This window comes from Muscardinus avellanarius, assembly GCF_963383645.1.
Source record: "Muscardinus avellanarius genome assembly, chromosome: 9".
Lineage (NCBI taxonomy): Eukaryota > Metazoa > Chordata > Mammalia > Rodentia > Gliridae > Muscardinus > Muscardinus avellanarius.
In genome coordinates, this window is record NC_137795.1 from 29,602,797 (window position 1) to 29,624,658 (window position 21,862).

Here is a 21,862-nt window from a genome sequence, read left to right on the forward strand (position 1 = left end):
TGAACAGGAGAAGCACTCACGCTGCAGGGCTGCGGATGTGGTGTAATAGTTGAAAGGCACACGGGACACGATGTAATCCTCGGGGAGGCTGGCCAGCATATCACCCACAAAGACTGTTTTTCCCACTCCTGCATTTCCAACTAACAGGAGTGGTTTTCCTTTCTCAAGCAATAATTCAGTGAAATATCTAAGACGAGTCGTCTCTGATGTGTGAACCAAAACTGTCTGGGGGAGAAAAATAGAACAAGGAAAAGGTCAGAGGGAGAGACAGAGAGGCATTCTAAAATTATCTATGTGGACTGACACAGTCACTTGAGAGTTGATCTGCAAAGGATTCCCAGTTCACTTGGAGGGATTCCACCAAAATTTCAGCTTTGAACTATCAGAGAGCATACGCCAGAGCTTATGGTGAGCAACTGGGTAATGCCAAAGTCCCAGGGCATAAGCAGCTGAGTACTTGCCCTTAAAGCTCCCCACCACAGAATACGTCCTCTCCCGTGTCGTCATAGGCATGAAAGGGAATACAGTAAGCATATAAGAAAACACTCATCAGCTCAGCACAGTGCTACAGGCCTGTATTCCAGGACTTGGGAGACTGAAGCAGGAAGATCACACACTCAAGGCCAACCTCAGTAACTTAGCAAGAGCCTCGGCAACTTAGTGAGACCCTTTAAAAAAAAAAAAGTGAGCTGCGCGTGGTGGCACAGGCTTGTAATCCCGGCGTTTGGGAGGCCGAGACAGGAGGATCATGGTTCGCGGATAGCCTCAGCTACTTAGTGAGGCCCTTTGCAACTCAATGAGACCCCGTTTCAAAATAAAAAATAAAAAAATAGGACAGGGGCCGGGCGTGATGACACACGCCTGTAATCCCCACGCTTGGCTGAGACAGGAGGACTGCGCAGGATCGAAGCCAGCCGCGCTGGCTTAAGAGACCCTGTTTCCAAATATAAAAAAGTATAAAATAGGTCTGGGAGTGTAGCCCGGAAGTAGAAGGGCTTCCAGGAACCCCAGTACCACACACACACACACAAAAAATAGGGCAGGGGGTGTAGCTTGGAGGTCGAATGTCCCTGGGTTCCATCCCCAGACCCGAAAAAAAAAAAAATGCTGAGGATGTAGCTCAGAGACAGAATGTTCCTGGATTCAATCCTTAGTGCCAAAGAAAAGGAAAAAGGAGAGGAGAGAAAGGAAGAGTTGACTCGCTACTACTCTTCAGAAGCTGGCAAAAGGTTTCAGAAGTCAAGCCACACATGTTGAGAACTGAGAGCAATGCTGTGGCCCTGGTGGGTTAAATGGTGCGACCCCGGCCCAAAGCATTCACAGTGTGGGGAGAGAGAAATTTAGGGAGGAGCAGTGGCTTTGAAGTGGAATATCCACAAATCCAAAGCACACCTGAAACTTACCGCGCATCACCTTGTTGAAACGTCAAGCTTAATTTTTATATATTGAAAACTGGCTATTTGTTTACTCATAAGTGAATAAGGAAATTCAAAGTGGCTTATGGGAATACAAGAGGAGGCACACAAATAAAAATTAGACTCGGGGAACACAGGTTAAAATGTAAGATTGGCACAAGGGGTGGTTGATATAATCACAGTGGCTGCAAGACAGTTGACATTTGGCTCTTTTTCTTGGTGGCCAAATTTAAAAGGAGGAGGAGACATTACTTGCAGGATTCACACTGCTCACAAGAAATCCACATAGTCTAACGGATAAAGTTCTCCACCTGGTTAGCATGTCCTGGACACAACCGAATACTTTATGGATCATTCCAGACCAAATCCACGACACGGGCATTTCCTCTAAACTTCTTTTCACCTTGATGACACTCTGGGGTTTGCTAAAAGGAAGAGTCTGTTCTGCACCACATTAATTAGTCCTAGACCATATTTTAAAAATTGGAATTGTAGTTTACATTTTTCTCCCTTATTGCTCTTATTTGCCATTATTTGTCTTTTTATTTTGGCCACTGGTTCTTTTCTCCTTCAACACATTAGTTCCAATAATTAACATGGCATTCTGCTAAGTACCTTACACACATCCTATCACTGTCCAGGGCCTAAGCTCTGTCTTACCACACAGAATGCTCTGCAGAGGGGGACTCCAGAGCCAGACTAGAGGGGTTGAGTCTGTGGTGTCTGTTTCAGTGTGTCTACTTTCTCTTAGTTTGCGCAGAATTTCCTGGTTTAAAAAAGTCATAGTCTAGTATTTTAGAAGCTCCCGAAGTCCCAGACAAAGTGACCAGTCCTAGGACAACTGACCATTCTTTACATAGTATAACCATGGACTCACTTCTTTAACTTTTTGTTGGTACATTGTAGTCATACATCTTAATGGGGTACAAGATGGTGGAGGCATATATGCACACATCACTCATTTAATCTCTTTGTGTGTTTCTCCCTATACAAAAGAGGCTTGCAACAGCCTTTGTCTTAGAAGGTTGTTGGTAAGTTATTTAATCTCTGTAAAAATCAACTTTAGAAAAGCAAGTTGTCAACTAATGACATGTTGTGGTGGTGCACACCTGTAATTCTAGTACTTGGGAGGCTGAGACAGGAGGATCGCAGGTTCATGGCCAGCCTCAGAAACTTAGGCCTCTGCAACTTTGAGATATGAAGTTCAAAATAAAAAATAAAATAGGGCCGGGGTGTAGATCAGAGGCAAAATGTCTCTGGGTTCAGTCCTCAGCACACCTACACACAAGCACACTCACAAAAGGGCCTGATGTGTAGTGAGATATCCAATATTTGTTATTATTACTGACTCCCTATGGCTCTCTTCTGCTATATTAAGAGGTTCATAATCAAATGACCACATCTGGTATAACAGTGTCTAAAGCTACTAAATCTTCTCAGGGTCTCTGTTACATAAATAATATTCACTGATAAGGTGCATATATCTTATGATGTCAATTTTTCTGTCTTCAGTATTTTTGGTCAACTGAAAGTTCTCAGCTTTCAACCAGCTAGATAATATTGCTGGGTAGTTCAATTCTAGGTAGGCTAAGAGGGGAAATTTCAAAGTGACATTGCATATATACAGCATATATCATTGGTTGCCTCCCAATACCCTTTCCTCCCCTTCTTCCTTCTTGGCAGACCCCCACTTTGTTATTCACATCACACTTGCTATGGTGAGGATGAGTGACCCCCAATGGTCTCTTTATAGAAGGCTTGGTCACCAGTGTGGCAGTACTGGGAGGTGGTGGCATCTGTGAGGGGCAGGACCTAGTGGGAGGTCCTTAGGTCGTTGAGGGTGAGCCCCTGAAGGGGACTGTGGGATCTCAGTCTCTTTGCTTGGGATTAAAGGGCACAGAGACAGGACAAAATGATAGAAGGCTATAGGGCTTCTTGGACTCTACAGGACAATTCAGTGAAGCCAGCTAGCTGGGTGCAAACATGTTGTTATAGTTTGGAATGTAATGTCTCCAGAAAAGCTCATGTGTTGGGAGCATGGTCCCCAGTGCAGCAAGCCTCAGAGGGGGCATGGCTGGAGGTCACCACACGAGGGTGTGGCCTTGGGACGGCACACTCTCTCTCCCCCATATCTCCTGCTCTCTCTGCTTCCCCATGAAGTGAGAGCAGCTTTTCCTCCCTCATCATGCCCTGAAGACCTTTTGCCAAGCCCCTTCTGACTTGGAGCTGGTCAGCCATGGACAGAAAAGCCTTTAAAGCCTCTAAAGCCAATAAGCCTTTCTTGCTCTGAGTTCTGCCTGTCAGGAGTGGAGTCCCCTCTCTGGCTTCAGTGGGCCAGGATGCTACTACCCAGCACCTCAGGGACAGAATAGCTGTCTAGGGCTACGGGGGTCAGGCTGGCACCTCAGGCTACAGTGGCAGCACCACCACCACAGAGGGGCCAGAGGATGGGGCATGGAGCCTAAGAAGGTTAATTTCAAGTCCTAACAATTTTGCTGGGTTTGTTCTGCCAGAGTTTGAACATTTTTGGAACCTGTGGCCCCTTTCTGCTTTTTGCTTTCTCATTTTTGGAATAAGAAATGTTTATGCTATGTTCCATGGTTGCATTTTGCAAGCAAATAACTTCTCCAGTTTCACAGGTATGAAGTTGGAAAAGAACTTTTCCCCAGCATAAACTGTACCCACACTTGAATTGGGAGATATTGGATTTGGGACTTCAAGTTGAGGCTAGAATGGGCTAAGACTTTGGGGCTGTTGGGATAGGTGAATGTATTCTGCATATCAGAAAGACATGGATTTTGAGAGTCCAGAGGGCACAGTGGTATGGATTAAATTGTATCTCTCTTCAATTTCATAAGTTGAAACTTTATCACCCAGTATCGCAGAATATGGCTGACTTTGGAGAAAGAGCCTTTAAAAGAAGTAACTAGGTTAAAATTTGGAGAAAGGGCCTTTAAAAGAAGTGACTAGCCACCATGGTGGCTTCAGTGCAACGTGACTGAGGTTCCTTAGGAAAAGAGAAAATGTGGGCACACAAGGAGCTAGCGTGCAAGGATACACACTAGAGAAATGACCACGTGTGGACACAGTGAGAGACGGTCATCTCCAGCCTAGGTAAGGAGAAATGAAACCCTCCAACGTGTTGATCTTGGACCTCCAGCCTCAAGAACTGTGAGAAGATAAACTTCTGCTGTTGCAGCCACATGGTGCATAGTGCCGTTACGGCAAGTCTAGCAAACGAACACCCTACAGGAGGCTCCCAACCCAACCTGACTGGTGTCCTTATAAACAGGCAGATGTGGAGCCAGAGACACACACAGGAGAAGGCCAGGTAAAGATGGGAGCTGAGCTGCACGAGCAGCGGGTGGCAGCCAGGAGCCAGGATGAGGCCCCCGGCCTCCAGAGCTAAGGGCTAGTAAGCCCCTCCCATGCAGGCCACTGAGTCCAGTCCTGGGTCCAGGAAACAGACGCATTGGGCTTTCTGCTATTTTACACTAGCTGTCGACTAAGTAATGCAGTAGAAATCAGCCACGTTCCATTGCACTACTTGGAATAATAAGCTCCAAAATGAGTCATAATGGCATGAATTTTAAAAACTATAATAACAGGGAACAGGGTTAAACAGAATAGGTTGGCCACAAAATAACCCGATCCAAAAGAAAACACAGACAATCTATTAGGAACACAATAAAGAAAAAGGAAGATGCATTTGGATTTGTTAGCTGCCTTGGGGATGTGTGTGTGTATGTGTGTGTGTGTGTGTGTGTGTGTGTGTGCGCGCCCGCATGCCTGCGCGCTACTGGGGTGGAACCCAGGGGCTTTCTACCTCCAGGCTATACTCCCAGACCTATTTTATACTTTATTTGAAAACAGAGCCTCACTAAGTTGCTGAGGATGGGTTTGAACCTGTGCGATCCTCCTGTCTCAGCCTCCCAAGGCTGGGATTACAAGCATGCGCCACTCCCCTTGGCTTGCCTTGGGGATTTGAAACACAGGAAATAGCAAGTTAAACATTTTCAGTTTTGGTGGGGGTGAAAGAAGGCCATTATATGTGAAAAGTGCCATCTAAGAAATTCATAGAAAGTCGAAAAGAAGAATCACTGCATTAACAACTATGCCTCTGATTTTTCCAAAACCTGTGAAGTCTTCAGAAAAATAAAAAGCTGTTAGTACTAGAAAAAGCTGAAAGAAAGGAAAAAAAAGAAGTTACAGAAATATAAACCACCCCACTAAACTATTTCAATAGTTGAGAATCCCCCCCTCACCCCCGGGAGAAATGTTATATCCAGAGCTATGAACACAACAATTTATCTATCTGGCAATAAAGAAAGACTGCTTTAAAGGGGTGGGGGGTGGGGGCTCAGCTCGGCACACTGTCAGTAGGCTGCTGCTGTCTGTGAACTTACCTGTAGAGGTATGTCTGGATCCATGGTAAACTGTGGGATTCTGTCAGCCCAAGGCAAGAATTTCTTAGTTTTGTGGTCCAGATAATAATCAAAGATCGTTCCCTGTGATGGAAACTTCACTGCTTTCATTTCTTTATGCCACCACCGACTGAAGTCAGCTTGGTAGTCAGAGAGCTAAGGGGAACAAGAGAAACCCTCGTTGCAGGCGGAAAGGAGTGTTGAAAACAGCGAAGTCCCTCCAAATCCTGCTCCACAAGGGGGTTGCGGCACACAGAGCCATCATCACGAATGAAAACTCCTGGCGTGGGATGGAATGGAGGGGCTCACCAAGATGAATAAGTGCCTAGACACGAGTTACAATACTGTGCTACCGCAGAGGTAGAAAGCTGTCACTGCCACGTGAGGCTCACAGGCAGTGGAGTTGTTAGGAACTTGAAAAGTTAGGCCAACCTGGGCTGTTCATGCTAAGAATGAGTTGTCATGCAAATTACAATGCCAGCTACCACAAGACAGTGGGTACAAAATGCTGGTGTTGATTTCTACTGAGGTTCACACACACCAATTGATAGTAAAATGAGAAAAATTAAAACAGAGTACTTAAAACATGGGTGACATCATTCGACTTGAATTCTGTCCTTGATTCTGAATTTATGAACTGTTTGGTCCTTTCGTTGTTAAAATCTCTTTTCTTTTGTAAAATCATGGTGGCACTAAGTAATTTTTATAAATGCCTTTACTTAAAATGTAAAGGGCTGGTAACCCCGCATCACTGCCACAAATTGTTATGGAAACTTTGTTGACCTTTGAAATTCTAAACTGGGAATCCCTGCAGGAGGGAGGAAGGAATGGAGGAAGGTGTGGGCTTGCTTTCCAGTGGGAGACCGCTGAAAGTTCTGGCTGAAACCCGACCAACTCTGGTCCTCCAGGCACTCAGCAGGCTCTCTTGGCTAGGGCTACTTGTTTTTACATAATGGTAGGTACAACGGCCTTTTATTGCTAGATTAGTGCTTAGAAAATAGAGGGAGGGAAATGGCAACTGTGTACCAATAGCAATCAAAACCCTTCTAAATCCGTAGAATGACTGGCCCAGTAACACCTAGAGACAGTAGCACGGCTTGGCCTGGCTTGCTAAGTTGGGGTAAAATCTACAGGCGCAGCATGTGTCCACTGCCTTTGGTGACTCTATCCTTATCTAGGACTTCTACTCCCATTCCCTTATGCCTCGAATCCTTAAAACTGCTTGTGCTCTGATGTCCCTATGTCCTTGAGTGACAGCCTGCTTTGACAACAGGCTGGTCATGAGATAGGCAGGGTGACTGCAGGCGGAGAATGTGACCCTCCTTTGCAGGAAGAGCCTCCCCAACTGAATTCCACGCCAGCTGAGCTCACCCTCTCCCCCACCTCCACTCTCCAGTTAAGGCGTTAGTATTTTCGGATTGGTAGCACAGGGTATTTTATCACCCTAAAACCATGTGGCCTTAAGCCAGATCCTTCTGATGGATTTTAAATCATTTATAGTCTATGTCTTTCCTGGAACCATTCTCTGTAGGCAGAATACATATGATTTCTACTTTTACATCAAAATTTGCCTCATCTCACAACTCCATCAGCAAAATCATTTTGGTAACAAATCTTTGACTCATCTACAATGCCTTTGTTCTATAGCAGGGAGGAAAACACACAGGGTCTCTGCCCTTGCAGAGCTTAGAGGTGAGACCTGGGCAGTCGAGGTGGAAGCAGAAGTAGAGCTTGTGCGTGGAGAAGCAAGTAGGCACCTTGAAAAACCAGCCGCAGCGAGAGCAACAGGGTGTCCAGAAAGCCACCTTTGTACATGCTTGTGTGTTACTGGGTAGAACCCAGGGGCGTTCTTCCTCTGAGCTACACCTCCAGTGCTATTTATTTTCTATTTTTGAAATAGGGTCTAAGTTGCTGAGGCTGGCCTCCTGTCCCAACCTTCCGAGCACAGGGGTTATAGGCATGTGACAAGATGCCCAGCTGTGAAACCATCTTTGAGAATAGGCCCAGATGAGGGAGGAGCTCATTCCAGAAAGAGCCCAGCATGTGAAAAAATGCTGTGGTTAAAAGAACTTGGTGTGTTCAAGAAACCAGCCAGAGTGCCTGGGGTCGGGGTGGGGGCAGGCAGTAGAGGGGAAGAAGAGGGGCTATGAGGCAGGGCCAGGCCACAGGCCTTGTGAATAGAATTAAAATGCTTGAGCTTGTCTTGAAGGCAATAGGAATCCAGTAAAGTGTTTTCTGCTCTGGGGGAGTATGCCAAGGGATTTGAAGACATTCACTTCCTCTGCCCTTTGAGTGGAAGTGAACCAGGGGACAGACATGGAGGCAGACTGTCCAGGGGCCAAGTGAGAAGGACAGCAGCTTGTGGGTTGCAGAGAAGCAGCGGAGACCTGTTTTGGAGGCTGTTGGTGACGGCCTCCATGTGGGCACTCGTCCTGAGTCCCTTTGTGGCACTTTGAGCCCGGCCCAGGTGCTGGTCAGTTTTGTGTTCTTAGGCAGGTTGACTTCCCTGTTTGTGAAGCTAAAGATAACTGTACCTATCCATATAGGTTTTTATTGTTTTTGATGGTTAAATGATACAGCCTAGAAAAACCCTAAGCAACATTTTCAAATGGAAAACTGGCATTTTGTTTGTTAGTTTGTTACAGGGAACTAAACCCAGGGCATTCTACCTCCAGGCTACACCCACAGCCCTTTACATTTTTTATTTTGTTTATTTATTTGTGTGTGTGTGTGTGGTACTGGGGTTCCTGGAAGCCCTTCTACCTCCGGGCTACACTCCCAGACACCTATTTTGTATTTTTATTTTGAAACAGGGTCTCTTAAGCCAGCGCACGCGCCTGGCTTCGAACCTGCGAGATCCTCCCGTCTCTGCCTCCCAAGCGTGGGGATTACAAGCGTGCGCCACCACGCCCGGCATACATTTTTTATTTTGAAACAGAGTTGCTGAGGCTGGCCTGAAACCTGTGATTCTCTTGTCTTGGCCTCCCAAGTACTGGAATTATAAGTGCGGGCCACCGTGTCTGGCTGTAAGAGGATTTGTTGACCTAGCACATGGCTCCCCTAAGATCAATTCTTGTATCTGCTTCATTTATGTTCCCAACCTACGGCCTCTCGGGAATTTTGTATAGTTAGAGCCACTTTGAAAACTTAAAGATGATGGTGATGATGTTGACCATTAAGCGTGAAAAGAGCGTGCGGGAGAGGAAGGCAAACAGCAATGCCCAGCTCGTGGCTTAGGTAACTGAGTGGCGCTGCCATGTGTGGGGGTTGGAGAGATTAGAAAGGATCCGCTGGGGCGGGGAGGAGGAGTTACAGCAGGAGGGACGATCTCAGCTGTCCACACCTCACACATCCTGGGAAAGGGCACAGCTTGTGAAAGGCTTGGCTAGAACCACCGCAGGGGTGGGCAGAGATGCTCTATTTGGCCTCTATAAAAAAGAAACCCACAGGTCATAAACCACGCCTTTGAGAGGGCCATGTGGAGCCACCAGTACTTGACTGTCACTCAAAGCAGCACTGGCTACGCTCCTCCAGGGAGCACTTGGAGGTTACAGAGGGGAAATCTGGCTTCTAACGAGGAATGAAATAAGAGCCGAGAGGCCAAGTGAGTGCCAGATGTATTTATGGATGTGAGTTTTGGTAGCTTAGTGATGAGAAAGTGGAACTGACCTGTAGGGGCCATCACCTACAGAAAGTAAGTGACAGAAAGATGTGTCACTCCTAGCTGTGAAACCTTCTGATATAAATGTCTTGTTTGCAGCTGGAAAGGTTTGGGAAGATTCAGGTTACCATGGAAGCATCTGCGACCATGTGAGTTCCCAGGGTACCACAGAAGAGGCGGCCTTTGGAGAGAGGGATGAACTTGGTGGGAATTCTGCTGCTGTCATCTCCCATCAGTGGGACACCGGGCAAGGTTCTTTGTCTCTCTTAGCTGGACTTTATTTGCACAATAAAGAATCCTTATATAGATTACATAAGGAAAATCAACACATAGAGGTGGATGGTGGAGATGAGACCTGCACATTTCTTTTACTTTGGTAAGTCTAAACCATTTGTGTGTATGGGGTGAGTGTGTTTGTGCAAAATTTTATCTCAGGTGTGTCTCACAGGAAATCAGAAGCCACAAAAGGACTCTGAAAAAAAAAAAAAAGGTGTGTGAGTGTGACAGATTCTCTTCAGGCAGAAGGAAGACCAATGAGAAGAAATTGGCCTGAGAGGGACTATGGTTGGCAGATGACTGCCATGGGAACAGTGAGAGATGGTGAGAGGTGGGGGCCACTGGAGGCAGGAGACTCTGAGAGGGGACACTGCTGGACTGTGCTGCTGTGGAAGCCTGGCTGCCAGTGTGATGGTATCTGGAGGCGATGCGTTGGGGGTAATTAGGTTTAAGATCACAAAGGTGGGGCCCACCCAGTGCTTTGAGTGCCCTTATAAGAAGAGGCAATGGAGATTGGTAACATCCTCTCTCTGCCGTTAGTTATAGTGAGGAAGCCAGGAAAGGGCCGTGCCAGAATTCAGCCATGCTGGCACCCTGACCTTGGACCCAACCCCCCAGCACTGTGAGAAGTACATTTCTGTTGTTTAAGCCACCTCCTCTGTGAGATTTGTTATAGCTAAGATATTACAAGAATTCAGAGCAATCTAACAGTGATTGAGATCCCTGAATTAAGGTGACAGGAATGGCAGTAACGCGACAGTCACTTTGTGATGGAACTGAGTCTGAGATCATGGGATACAGAAAAAAGAAGAGTGATGCTCCCAGGTTTTTAACTGGAGCAACAGGGAAGAATATATCACTGAGGGTAAAAGCAAGAATAAAGAGGAGCAAATATGGATACTCAATAGAGGAAGAGGTACGTCTCAGGCATACTGAGGGCGGCTGAGCCATGGGACAGGTGATGTGCTGGAGCCAGGTGGAAACAGCCTTGGGCTCTGAAGGCAGAGCTGGGCTGAAGGCCATGGATTTGTGCTGTCAGTCAAGGGGACAGTGATCATCCTGTGCAGGATCACCTACAGCATGCACAGGCTCAGGAGAGGACAGGGAAAGCAAGACACTATGACGAGTGATTCTGTAGACCACTCTCAACATACCTGATCTTTTAGCAGGGTGCCTCCAAATGCCCAGATACAAGCAAAGACGAAATAGACTTCATAGACCTCTTTTGGGCTGTCAGAAGGTACATTTTCAGGAGTCAACAAACACTCCAAAAGAGCACAAATAGTCTAAAAAGGAGAAACAACCATTATTAGGGAGATTTTTTTTTTTGCATAAATGGGATTGAACCCAGGGGCATTCTAACTCTGAGCTACACTCCCAGTCCTATTTTTTATTCTTTATTTATAAACAGGATCTAACTAAATTGCAGAAGGCCTCACTAAGTAGCTGAAGCTGTCCATGAACTTGTGATTCTCCTGTCTCAGCATCCTGAAAGCTAGGATTACAGGAGTGTACCACCATACCAAGTTTTTTTTTTTTTACAATTTCACTTTAGCTTTAAGAAGTTTCAGACCTCTGTGATTTGCTACTTTGGAAGAGACAAAAATTAACTGCCTCGCATATCTAAGGTAATGGTGGAAAAAAATTGTGCCACTTTTAATCTATCTGATCCTCTAAGTAAGAATCAACTGTTTAAAAATAAAAAATTTCCAGTTTTCCTAGGAATATTCATAGCAGCTATATTAATTTGCAACCCTGCTAACAATGTAAAAAAAATTCCTATTTCCCCATATTCTCACCACATATATTGTGTTTGACTTCTTTTTCTTTTTTTTGGTGGTACTGGGAGTGGAACCCAGAGGCTTTCTACTTCCAGGCTATACTCCCAGACCTATTTTATTTTTTTTTTTTTATTTTTCTGGGGGTACTGGGGTTTCTGGAAGCCCTTCTACTTCTGGGCTACACTCCCAGACCCATTTTATATTTTTATTTGGAAACAGGGTCTCTTAAGCCAGCATGGCTGGCTTTGAACCTGTGTGATCTTCCTCTCTCTGCCTCCCAAGTGCAGGGATTACAAGTGTGCGCCACCACACCCGACCCTATTTTATATTTTATTTGGAAACAGTGTCTCACTAAGTTGCTGAAAGCCTCACTAAGTAGCTGAGGCTGGCTTTGACCTGTGCGATCCTCCTGTCTCAGCCTCCCAAGCGCGGGGATTACAAGCGTGCGCCACCACGCCCGGCTTTGTATAACTTATTGATGACTGCCATTCTGAGGTTAAATAGAATCTCAGTGTAGTTTTAATTTGCATCTTCCTGATTGCTAAGGATGCTGAACATTTTTTCATGTATTTATTGGTCATTTGTATTTTCTCTTATGAAGTGTCTTATTTAGTTCAATTGCCCATTTGATTGGGTTTTTAGTTTTTTAGTGTTAAGTTTTGCAATACTCTGTATATTCTCAATACTGCTCCTCTACCAGAGGAGTAGCTGGCAAAGGTCTCCCATCCTGTAGGCTCTCTCTTTAGACTCTTGATGGTTTCTTTTGATAAGCAGAAAATTTCAGTTTTATGCTGTCCCCTTTATTGCTTCTTGTTTTAATTTCCTGAGCTTTGAGGGGTTTTATTGAGGAAGATTCTACCTGTGCCTATATGTGTTAGAGTGTTAGTGTCTTTCCAAAGGGACTGAAATTAGAATATTGTAGCAATACATGCAGACCCACGTTCATAGCAGCGCAATTCATAAAAGCCAAATCATGGAACCAACCTAGGTATCCAGCAACAGATGAATGGATTACAAAATGATGAGAAATTCACACAACAGAATTCTACTCGGCAATCAAGAGAGCAAAATTATGTCATTCGCAGGAAAATGGATGGAGCTAGAGAACACTATGTCAGGTGAGATGAGCCAGTCACAGAAAGTGAAGGACCAGATGTGTTCTCTCAAATGTGGAAGCTAAGGGCTAAGCGGAATAGAGAGGGATAATGAAAAACGAAATTCCAGGGGTCTTGGGGAGAGTGCATGGGTGGGGAGGGAGAATTAATAAAGAAACTCTTCTATGGACAGTATGAACATACGTGAGAATACCAGTGCCACGTCAGTATCCTGTATAAGGAAGGGGCGTGGGGAGAGCGCTGGGGGAGCCCACGTGCTGTGTGATGTGTGTCATCGTCACTAGGAGCTGCATTAGGAGGTGAGACTATAATACAACAATAAAAGTATAAAAATAAATAGGAAAAGATTTGACATTTGTATCCAAAAAAATCAGGAAAAAAAAAGAATATGTTGAATTCAGGTTCAATTCTCAAATGCAAGCCATTTATCCAAAAATAACAGAAGAAAAGGCAATGTTTTGCTTTAAGGGAGAAAACAATTGAATATAAGAATAAAACTTTGCGCTTACTTCAGCAGTGCATGCACTAAAATTGGAACAATGGAGAGAAGATTAGCATGGCCCCTGTGCAAAGAGGACACTCAAATTTATGAAGCTTTCCATATTTAAAAAATAAAAATAGCTGGGCGTGGTGGCACACACTTGTAATCCCCGCGCTGCCTGGGAGGCAGAGACAGGAGGATTGCGCAGGTTCGAAGCTAGCCGTGCTGGCTTAAGAGACCCTGTTTCCAAATAAAAATATTAAAAAATAGGTCTGGGAGTGTAGCCTGGAGGTAGAAGGGCTTCCAGGAACCCCAGTACCACCAAAATAAATAAATAAATAAACAAATAAATAAAATATAAAAATAAAAATTTAAATGATTCAATTAATAATCACTAGATTAACTACAAATGCATATATGCAAAGAGAACACATAACTAATATATAACTATATTCACTTTTTTATAAATAGAAAATCATACTAACATGGTATTCTGTAACCTATTTTCTCACATAAAAACTTACTGAATTCATTCCTGTAATCCCAGTTCGTGGGAGGCTGAGATGGTAGGATCACAGGTTCGAGGTCAGCCTCAGCGACTTAGTAAGACCCTGTTTCAAAATAAAAAAAATAAAATAGCTCTATGGCGTAGGTCAAAGGTAGAATGCCCCTGGGTTCAATCTTTAGTACTAAATAAAGCAAATAAAAGCATACTGAAGATATATTTTCTTATTAATAAATGAAGTTGTACAAAGTCACTGGGAGTGGATTCCTAAGACCCAGCTGGACGGGAAGCATTTATTTACTATTTTTCCCCTGCCAGGGACTAGGGCGCCTGCTTCTCTCCACGCTTTGGCAGCGTTTTCACCTGTTGTAATTGTAGAAAGTTGAACTGGCAGCCTTAGTCTGCGGCATTTTTGGACACCAGGCTAAATTTAATTTTGGAAGAAATGCTGCTCAGGAACTTGTTCTTCATATACCGCAGGCAAAACAACAATGTGTTTCGTTGGTCCCAAGCATACCACGTGTTCAGGGCAACCTGACATTCCCCAGGGGACCGTGGCATTACCATATCAAATGATAACCAGCAACTAACAAAGTTAGGGTTACTTCCCTCAAGCTCGAAAAGAGCTGCCGTGAATTAGCACTGTCACAGATCCTAGGAAGTAAAAGCGCTTCTGGTCCAGTTTTTTGGAAGTAGTAATAGCATTTTGTCACTACCATACACCCAGCGATGCCAGCTCGGTGTTGTACATGCGCTTTTCTTTTCTAGCCATGAAAGATGGAGAATATTTTTCATTTAAGTAGGTGAGCACCTGTTATATTTTAAAATCGTCTCTCCTGATTTCTATGATTTTATATTGTGCTTGTTTGCCAACTTATATGACAATTTCTTAATAAAACTGTCCAATTTGTCGTGTAGGAAAAGATTGCAAAACACGGAATCTTTATTATTCTGAGTAGAAACCATGTTGTTCTAAAAAATGGTGAAAATCAAAACAAAACAAGACTGGAAGAAATCCAATGTGGTGTTCTTAGGAGAACATGCCAATACATCTTAGCATCCTTTATTTTATCCCAAATGCAGTACTTTAGAAACATTTAACCATTATATCAACAATTAATAAAATTTCATTTTAATGTATATTATAAAAAAGTTAATACACTTTATCAAGTTTAAATAGAAGACATTTCATATACTGAGAAACAGTGCATCAATATTTTAAGATAGCCATTTTAAGTTATTTTGTTTTACATCCATATTTGTCTCAAATTTATGAATAATGACAGAACACCAACTACTCTGCAAACAACAGCCTAAAAGGAGCCGGGTCAGATCTTTCTGAATACTACAAAAGAAGAAGTAAAAGCAAAAGTCATATTAATTCCTACTGACCTATTTTCACACTACTCTTGAATGGAAAAGTTCACACCACAGAGAATCGCACAAATACACAAGTGAACTTGAGAAAGAACACGATCGTGCTTTTTGCAAGTATTACACCAGAGGAAGTCTAATTAGGCTAACCACATAATTAATTCATTATGAATAAATTCAGACCTGCTTTCAGAAATAAATTATACCTCAGATAATTACTGTTGAATACTATCGTTTACTTAATTGGTGTGTGAATTATCCCCAAACCTGAACTTTCCCTTCTTATTATGCCTGCAACTATTTCTAAATTAGCTTCAAACAAATTTGGTAACACAGTAACTTAGTAGTAACAAAGTACTTAGAAACCAATTTTGCTCCTACAGGAAGGAAGGGAAGGTTTCCATTGTAAACCTTCAGGAAGTTTGATCCTTGTAAGGGTTGGGGACAGTTTTTCTTCATGCTGAGATTATGATCACAATCTTTATTTCTGAGTACTGTGAATTATTTTCATTTGCTTCCATGACAACAAATCATAGATATGCTTCACTCTTAACCAGCTGTCTCACTGTGAGGATCAGAAAACACTTATCCCAGGAGTACTATGAAATCTTCATGCAGACTGATACGCGTTTGGGGCTATGTGGAGGGGGGTGTCTGCGGGAGGTGGCACCTGTGTAAAAGAATTTGGATGCTTTCCTTTGTTCTTCTAATTCTGTTCCACTATGCTTGGAAGGAACCCAGGATTCAACACATGTTCAGTACCTACTGTGTGCAAAGAACTATGCAAATCTCGAAGGATAAAAAAGTGACGAAAATATGGCTTCAGCCCGTTAGGTCACAGTCTCAAGAAAATGACCACAAACCCAAATGGCAACAATAGTGTGATTGTGTGGGACAGCAGTTTGCAAAAGGCCCCAGGGCCCCCAGAGGCTAAGGAAGGACGGCTAAGCAACCTACGAATCCCAGAAATCATTCCACCTTCTTAAGCACACACTCGTGTGGTCCTGGCCAAGCCCCGTTGGGAAGAGGATGTCGGACGGTGTAAGGGGAGACAAACCTGCACCAGGCTATTCTCTGGAATCGAGGTGATGGCTTTAAAGCTTGTTCTCAGCTTATCCAAGCACGCAGGAACATACTTTTCAAAAAGAATAGTTAAATTGGCCTTTTCGGATTGCTGCTGCCTTCTGTCTATCCAACTGGCCACATACCTGAAAAGAAACAGAAAAGCATTTACCTGAAAGCTTTTTTTTTTTTTTTTTTTTTTTTTACCTGAAAGGCCTGAAAAGCCGAGTCCCACGACTTCCCCAAAGCCCTGCTCTCAACACAGCGGAGCAACACTCAGGCCGAGTTAGCGCGTTCCTTCAGTTCCTCCAGATGAAATCCCTTAAAATGTTCCTTGAACAACTTGTTTTAATGACCACTCTTAGTTTAATGAAAAGAATGTAAAAGGGACTTCTAATAGCACTTAGCAGCCAAACATAACAGAGCGTAAGGAGAACATTAGTGAACATTCCTAGGAGGTCAGTGTGCCATTTCCTAAGGGACTGGAATCATTTCCGTGGTGGAGCCCTTATTTATGAAGCAGCTCGGCATTTTTCTTAATTAACCTAGGCATCAATTATTCCGTAATGAGAAATTAGTTACAAAAGAGGTGAAAATTCCATAGGGGCAATCCTGAATTCACTCCTTTTCCACTGGACTCAATGTTTACACCAAGCTGATAGCTGATAATGTGTTTCTGACAAAGGACTCTCAAATGGTATCTCATGCGTGTGTGTGTGTGTGTGTGTGTGTGTGTGTGTGTGTGTGTGTGTGAGAGAGAGAGAGAGAGAGAGAGAGAGAGAGAGAGAATCCGAAGCTTATAAAACTTTAATTTTGATATGTTAAATATCTCTGACATATATTTTTTTGCGGTCTTGGGGATGGAACCCAGGGGCCTCTACCTCCAGGCTGTGCCCCTGACCTATTTTATATTTTATTTGGAAACAGGGTCTCACAGAGTTGCTGAGGGCCTCACTAAGTAGTTGAGGCTGGCTTCGAACCTGCGCGATCCTCCTGTCTCCCAAGCGTGGGGATCACAAGCGTGCGCCACCATGCCCGGCTTATCTCTGACCTATTAATGGGCTCCTTACCAAGGGAACAAAGCATGCCTTTGTGGCAACCGAGTAGTCCTTGGGGTGAAATGAAGACATGCTAAGTGAACACTATCACTTGGGACGTCCTAAGTAGAAAGCGGTGGTAATCACCACGTCCTGAAGCAGCAGGGAGACGGCTGACCACGGGCCAGTCATGGCCGTCCTCCGCTTTAAGCAAACCAGGTTTCACATTTTGCATAGCAGAAGAAACTAAGGCACGCTAATGATCCTACAAAAGGTTCCCTTCACTTTTCAAAAGACCTCACCATAGGGTTTTATTAAATATTCAGCAACAGCACACTATGGTTAGATTTATAAAATGTCAACTGCTGAAACTTTAGGTTAGAGAGGAATGGTTTTCAGTGGAAGTCCAGTTGCCCGAGAGCGGAGTGGTGGTACCACAGACCAGCACAAAACAGGTGAGTGGGGGCAGGGCACGCAGGCCACGCTTGGCCCTCAGCTACCGCTTCACTGCATGCCAGCTGCCACATGGGATCTTCGTATCCAGACATTATCTGGGGGCTGCAGGGAGGATCCTTAAAAGGGAGACAAAACTCTCAACTCACACTGCCTGGGTCTGCATCCCGGTTCCATCATTTAAAAGTATTTTTATGGCTGCACTGTTAATTATGTATCATTTCAAAGTTCAGAGTGATATAGACATAAATGCCATAGCATTTGGCATGTTTCCCTCTGGGTTCCACCCCACTAGCTACCTCTCCAGGACATATTGGTTACATTGGTAGAAATTATCTTTGTTTGCAGATTATAAGATTCTACACTTAGAAAATTAAAAAAACCTCAACCAGAAGCCTTCTAGAGCTGATGAACACATTCAGAAAAGTAGCTGGATACAAAACCAACTTACAAAAATCAATCACTTTTCTATACACCAACATGAATCCACTGAAAAAGAAACTGGGAAAAGAATTCCATTCATATGGGTCTTTGAAACCCCCTGCATGCTCTCATTTCCAGCCTCCATGATCACTGCTGTGTTCTCGCTCTTCTCTCTTCCTCCTCTCCTCCTCCTCCTCCTCTCCTCCTCCTCCTCCTCCTCCTCCTCCTCCTTCTCCTCCTCCTCCTCCTCCTCCTCCTCCTTCTTCTCCCTCCCTCCCTCCCTCCCTCTCTCTCTCTCTCTCTCTCTCTCTCTCTCTCTCTCTCTCTCTCTCTCTTTTCCCCAGCACCATGCCCTGAGCTCTGCAGATATAACTCAGCTTCACATGAACTGAATGACTGAAATCTCCAGAACTATAAGCAAATAAATCTCCCTTCCTCTAAGTTGTGGTATTTTGGATTACAGCAGTAAGATTGCTGACTGAAACACCCCAAAAAGGACAACAGAGGCCTCTCTTAGGGCTCAACCATGTTACACAGTACAACATAGAAATTACTCATTGATAAATATGCACAGTTTAAAGATTCATGTAGAAGCTATTGCTAAACTTTCATAGTTGGAATAATAAAAATAGATATTTAAAAGACAAAAAAGAGGCCATTATCTTCACCAATGGCCAAAACTGAAGATGCACATCTGATTTATTTGCAAATTTTTCCATCTCACTTCACACATACACACACACACAAACGTTCCTTTTGATTTTTTTGTGTGCATGTGGGTCTGGGGATGGAACCCAGGGGCATTTGACCTCTGAGCTACATACCTTGTCCTATTTTTTATTCTTTATTTTGAAACAGAGTCTCACTGAGTTGCAGAGGGCCTCACTAAGTAGCTGAGGCTGCCCGCGAACCGGGATCCTCCGGTCTCAGCCTCCCGAATGCTGGGATTACAAGCGTGCGCCACCACTGGTGAAAGGTAAGGTTTTACTAAGTGAATCAGCTCATTAGCCTGGAGAAATAGATAAGCCAGCATCTGGCAGGATTACATTAGGATAACAGGAGCGGGGCATGGTGATACACACCTGTAATCCCAGCACTTAGGAGGCTTAGGCAGGAAGATCACAGGTTCAAGACCACCCTCAGCAATTTAACAATCTCTGCTTTCTAATAAAAAATAAAAAGGGCTGGAGGTTGTAGCTTAGAGAGAGAATCCACCTGGGTTCAATCCCCAGCGCACGCGCGCGCGCACACACACACACACACTCTCTCTCTCTCTCTCTCTCTCTCTCTCTCTCTTGTGTGTGTGTGTGTGTGTGTGTGTGTGTGTGTGTGTGTCTGGGGATATTTCCAGAACTAGGAGCAGCTTACCTCTAAGCTACAGCCCATCCCTATTTTATATTTTTATTTTGAAACAAAGTCTCACTACATTCCAATAGGGCCTTGCTCAGTTGCTCAGGCTAGCCTGGAACCTACCCTCTTCATGTCTTAGCCTCCCAGGTACTTGGCTTAAAAGCATGCACCAACCACTACCGTGCCCAATCCCTCTCCTCTCTTTCCTCCTCCTTCTCCTCCTCTTCCTCCTCCTCTCCCTCCTCCTCCTCCTCTCCCTCTTTCTCCTCTCCCTCCTCCTCCTCTCCCTCCTCCTCCTCTCCCTCTTTCTCCTCTCCCTCTTCCTCCTCCTCTCCCTCCTCCTCCTCTTCCTCTTCTTCCTCCTTTCCCTCCTCCTCTCCCTCTTTCTCCTCTCCCTCCTCCTCCTCTCCCTCCTCCTTCTCTTCCTCTTCTTCTTCCTCTCCCTCCTCCTCTCCCTCCTCCTCCTCTCCCTCTTTCTCCTCCTCCTCCTCCTCTCTCTCCTCCTTTCTCTCCTCCTCTCCCTCCTCCTCTCCCTCTTCCTCCTCCTCTCCCTCCTCCTCCTCTCCCTCTTTCTCCTCTTCCTCCTCCTCTCTCTCCTCCTCTCCCTCCTCCTCCCCCTCTTCCTCCTCCTCTCCCTCTTTCTCCTCTTCCTCCTCCTCTCTCTCCTCCTTTCTCTCCTCCTCTCCCTCTTCTTCCTCCTCTCCCTCCTCCTCCGCCTTCTCCTCATCCCTCCTCCATACACACACACACCAGGGAAGGATTGACAAAAGGGCTAGTTACCAAGGAAGGCCTGTGCAAGAAGAGCCACGGTAGGGAGATGCCGGGGGCCCCCAGGGTGTGCCGTAGTTTGGGTCAGGAATGTCTCCTCCCACAGGCCCTTGAGCCAAAGGCTTCATTCCACATCTACGGCACCATTGGAGGCTTTGGAACCTGTACAAGGCGGGGGTCTAATGGGAGCTTTTAGATTGCTTGACCTGGACTGGTCCCTTGAAGAGGATGGTGGGACCCGCTCTCTTTCTTCCTCTCTTAGCATCCTGGCCATGAGGTGAAAGTTTTTGCTCCACTATGTGCTCTGCCAGATATATTACTTAGCCACATGCCCAAGAGCAAAGGTGCTAGTGAATCCATTTCTGTAACCATGAGCCCAGACAAACTTTCTCTTTTAGCACTGATTACAGTTGGATGTGGTGGCACACACCTGTAATCCCAGGACTTAGGAGGCTGAAACGGGAGGATCCTAGGTTTGTGGCCAGCCTCAGCAACTTAGTGAGGCCCTCTGCAACTTGGGGAAACCCTGTCTTAAGACAAAAACTAAAAATAGAGCTGGGAGTATAGCTCAGAGGTAGAATACCCCTGGGTTCAGTCTCCAGTCCCCCTCCGGCAAAACAGGATCGATTATCTCAGGAATCTGTTACAGCAGAATAAGGCTGAGTAACACAGGATGCTAACCAGGAATGGTTCAGGTACCTGGGGCTGCGCGGAAACGTGAATGGGGGGCCTCTACAACCCAGAGAGAGGGCATCTTGTGGAGAAATTCCATAGGAGCTGCCACCTGCAGTTAAGGGACACAGCGCCCTGAGCTGATCCTGTAGGAAGGGGGCTCGGAAGTAAGCAGCTGGCCTCACTCTCCCCTCTCCCATTTCTTGCCAGGGCTCCTCATTGGCCAAACCAATCAGGGGTCGGAGGGCACGAAACCCATTGCGTGGCTGATCTGGGACAGCCGAGGGCACCGAGCAGGAGGAGAAGGGTGAACAGAATGTGTCCAACCCAGGAAGTGTGCCGGCCACAGGCCCGGCCCCCTGCAGAGCTCAGAGGCCCCTAAGGTGCAGAGTGAGACTGCTGCGGGTGACTGTGACACGTGACCACCAGGACCACTGCGCAAAGCGTACGCAGCTGAAGAGGAGGCAAGTGGACACGGTGACTGTCTCTAAACCAAAGCATCTCCACTGTTCATGTCTGCATGTTATGCACACTCACAGACATACACATGCTCGTCAAATTATTTCTTTATTTGTTTATTTATTATTTATTTATTTATTTATTTATTTATTTATTTATTTTGTGGTACTGGGGATGGAATCCAGGGGCCTTCTACCTCTGGGCTACACTCCCAGACCTATTTTCTATTTTTTTTTAAATTTGGAAACAGAGTCTCCACTAAGTAGCTGAGGCTGCTTTCGAACCTGTGCGATCCTTCTGTCCCAGCCTCCCAAGTACTGAAATTAAAAGCATGTGCCACCACGCCTGACTCAAATTATGTAATTATTTATAAGAGCACCATTTATATGTATGCTCTTCACTTATCCAACAAATCCACTTATCCAACAAATATTTACTGGGTTTTAACATGTTCAAGGTATGTCAGCAAGGCAATGTCCAAGTAAAAATGTTTGAGCCATCCAGGTGCTAATTTACATTAGTCTAATTAGCCTTAGGTTTAATTGCTAATATCTTCTTCAAATGATTATAAAACTTGGTATTTTTTAACCTGAGATTTAAAAAAAA

At 44.8% G+C, this 21,862-nt stretch overlaps 1 protein-coding gene across 2 annotated transcripts in view; it reads right to left on the reverse strand.

The window, feature by feature from the left end:
- Nucleotides 1–21,862, reverse strand: part of DNAH11 (dynein axonemal heavy chain 11) — a gene marked incomplete at its 5' end in the record, with an annotated part of 386,720 nt that overhangs the window by 177,245 nt on the left and 187,613 nt on the right. For both annotated transcript variants that reach the window (XM_080701838.1, XM_080701837.1), the window contains 4 exons: nt 21–225; nt 5,822–5,995; nt 10,931–11,062; nt 16,090–16,240. In XM_080701838.1, coding sequence (XP_080557964.1) covers nt 21–225; nt 5,822–5,995; nt 10,931–11,062; nt 16,090–16,240 — 662 coding nt within the window. The remainder of the gene's footprint in view (nt 1–20; nt 226–5,821; nt 5,996–10,930; nt 11,063–16,089; nt 16,241–21,862) is intronic.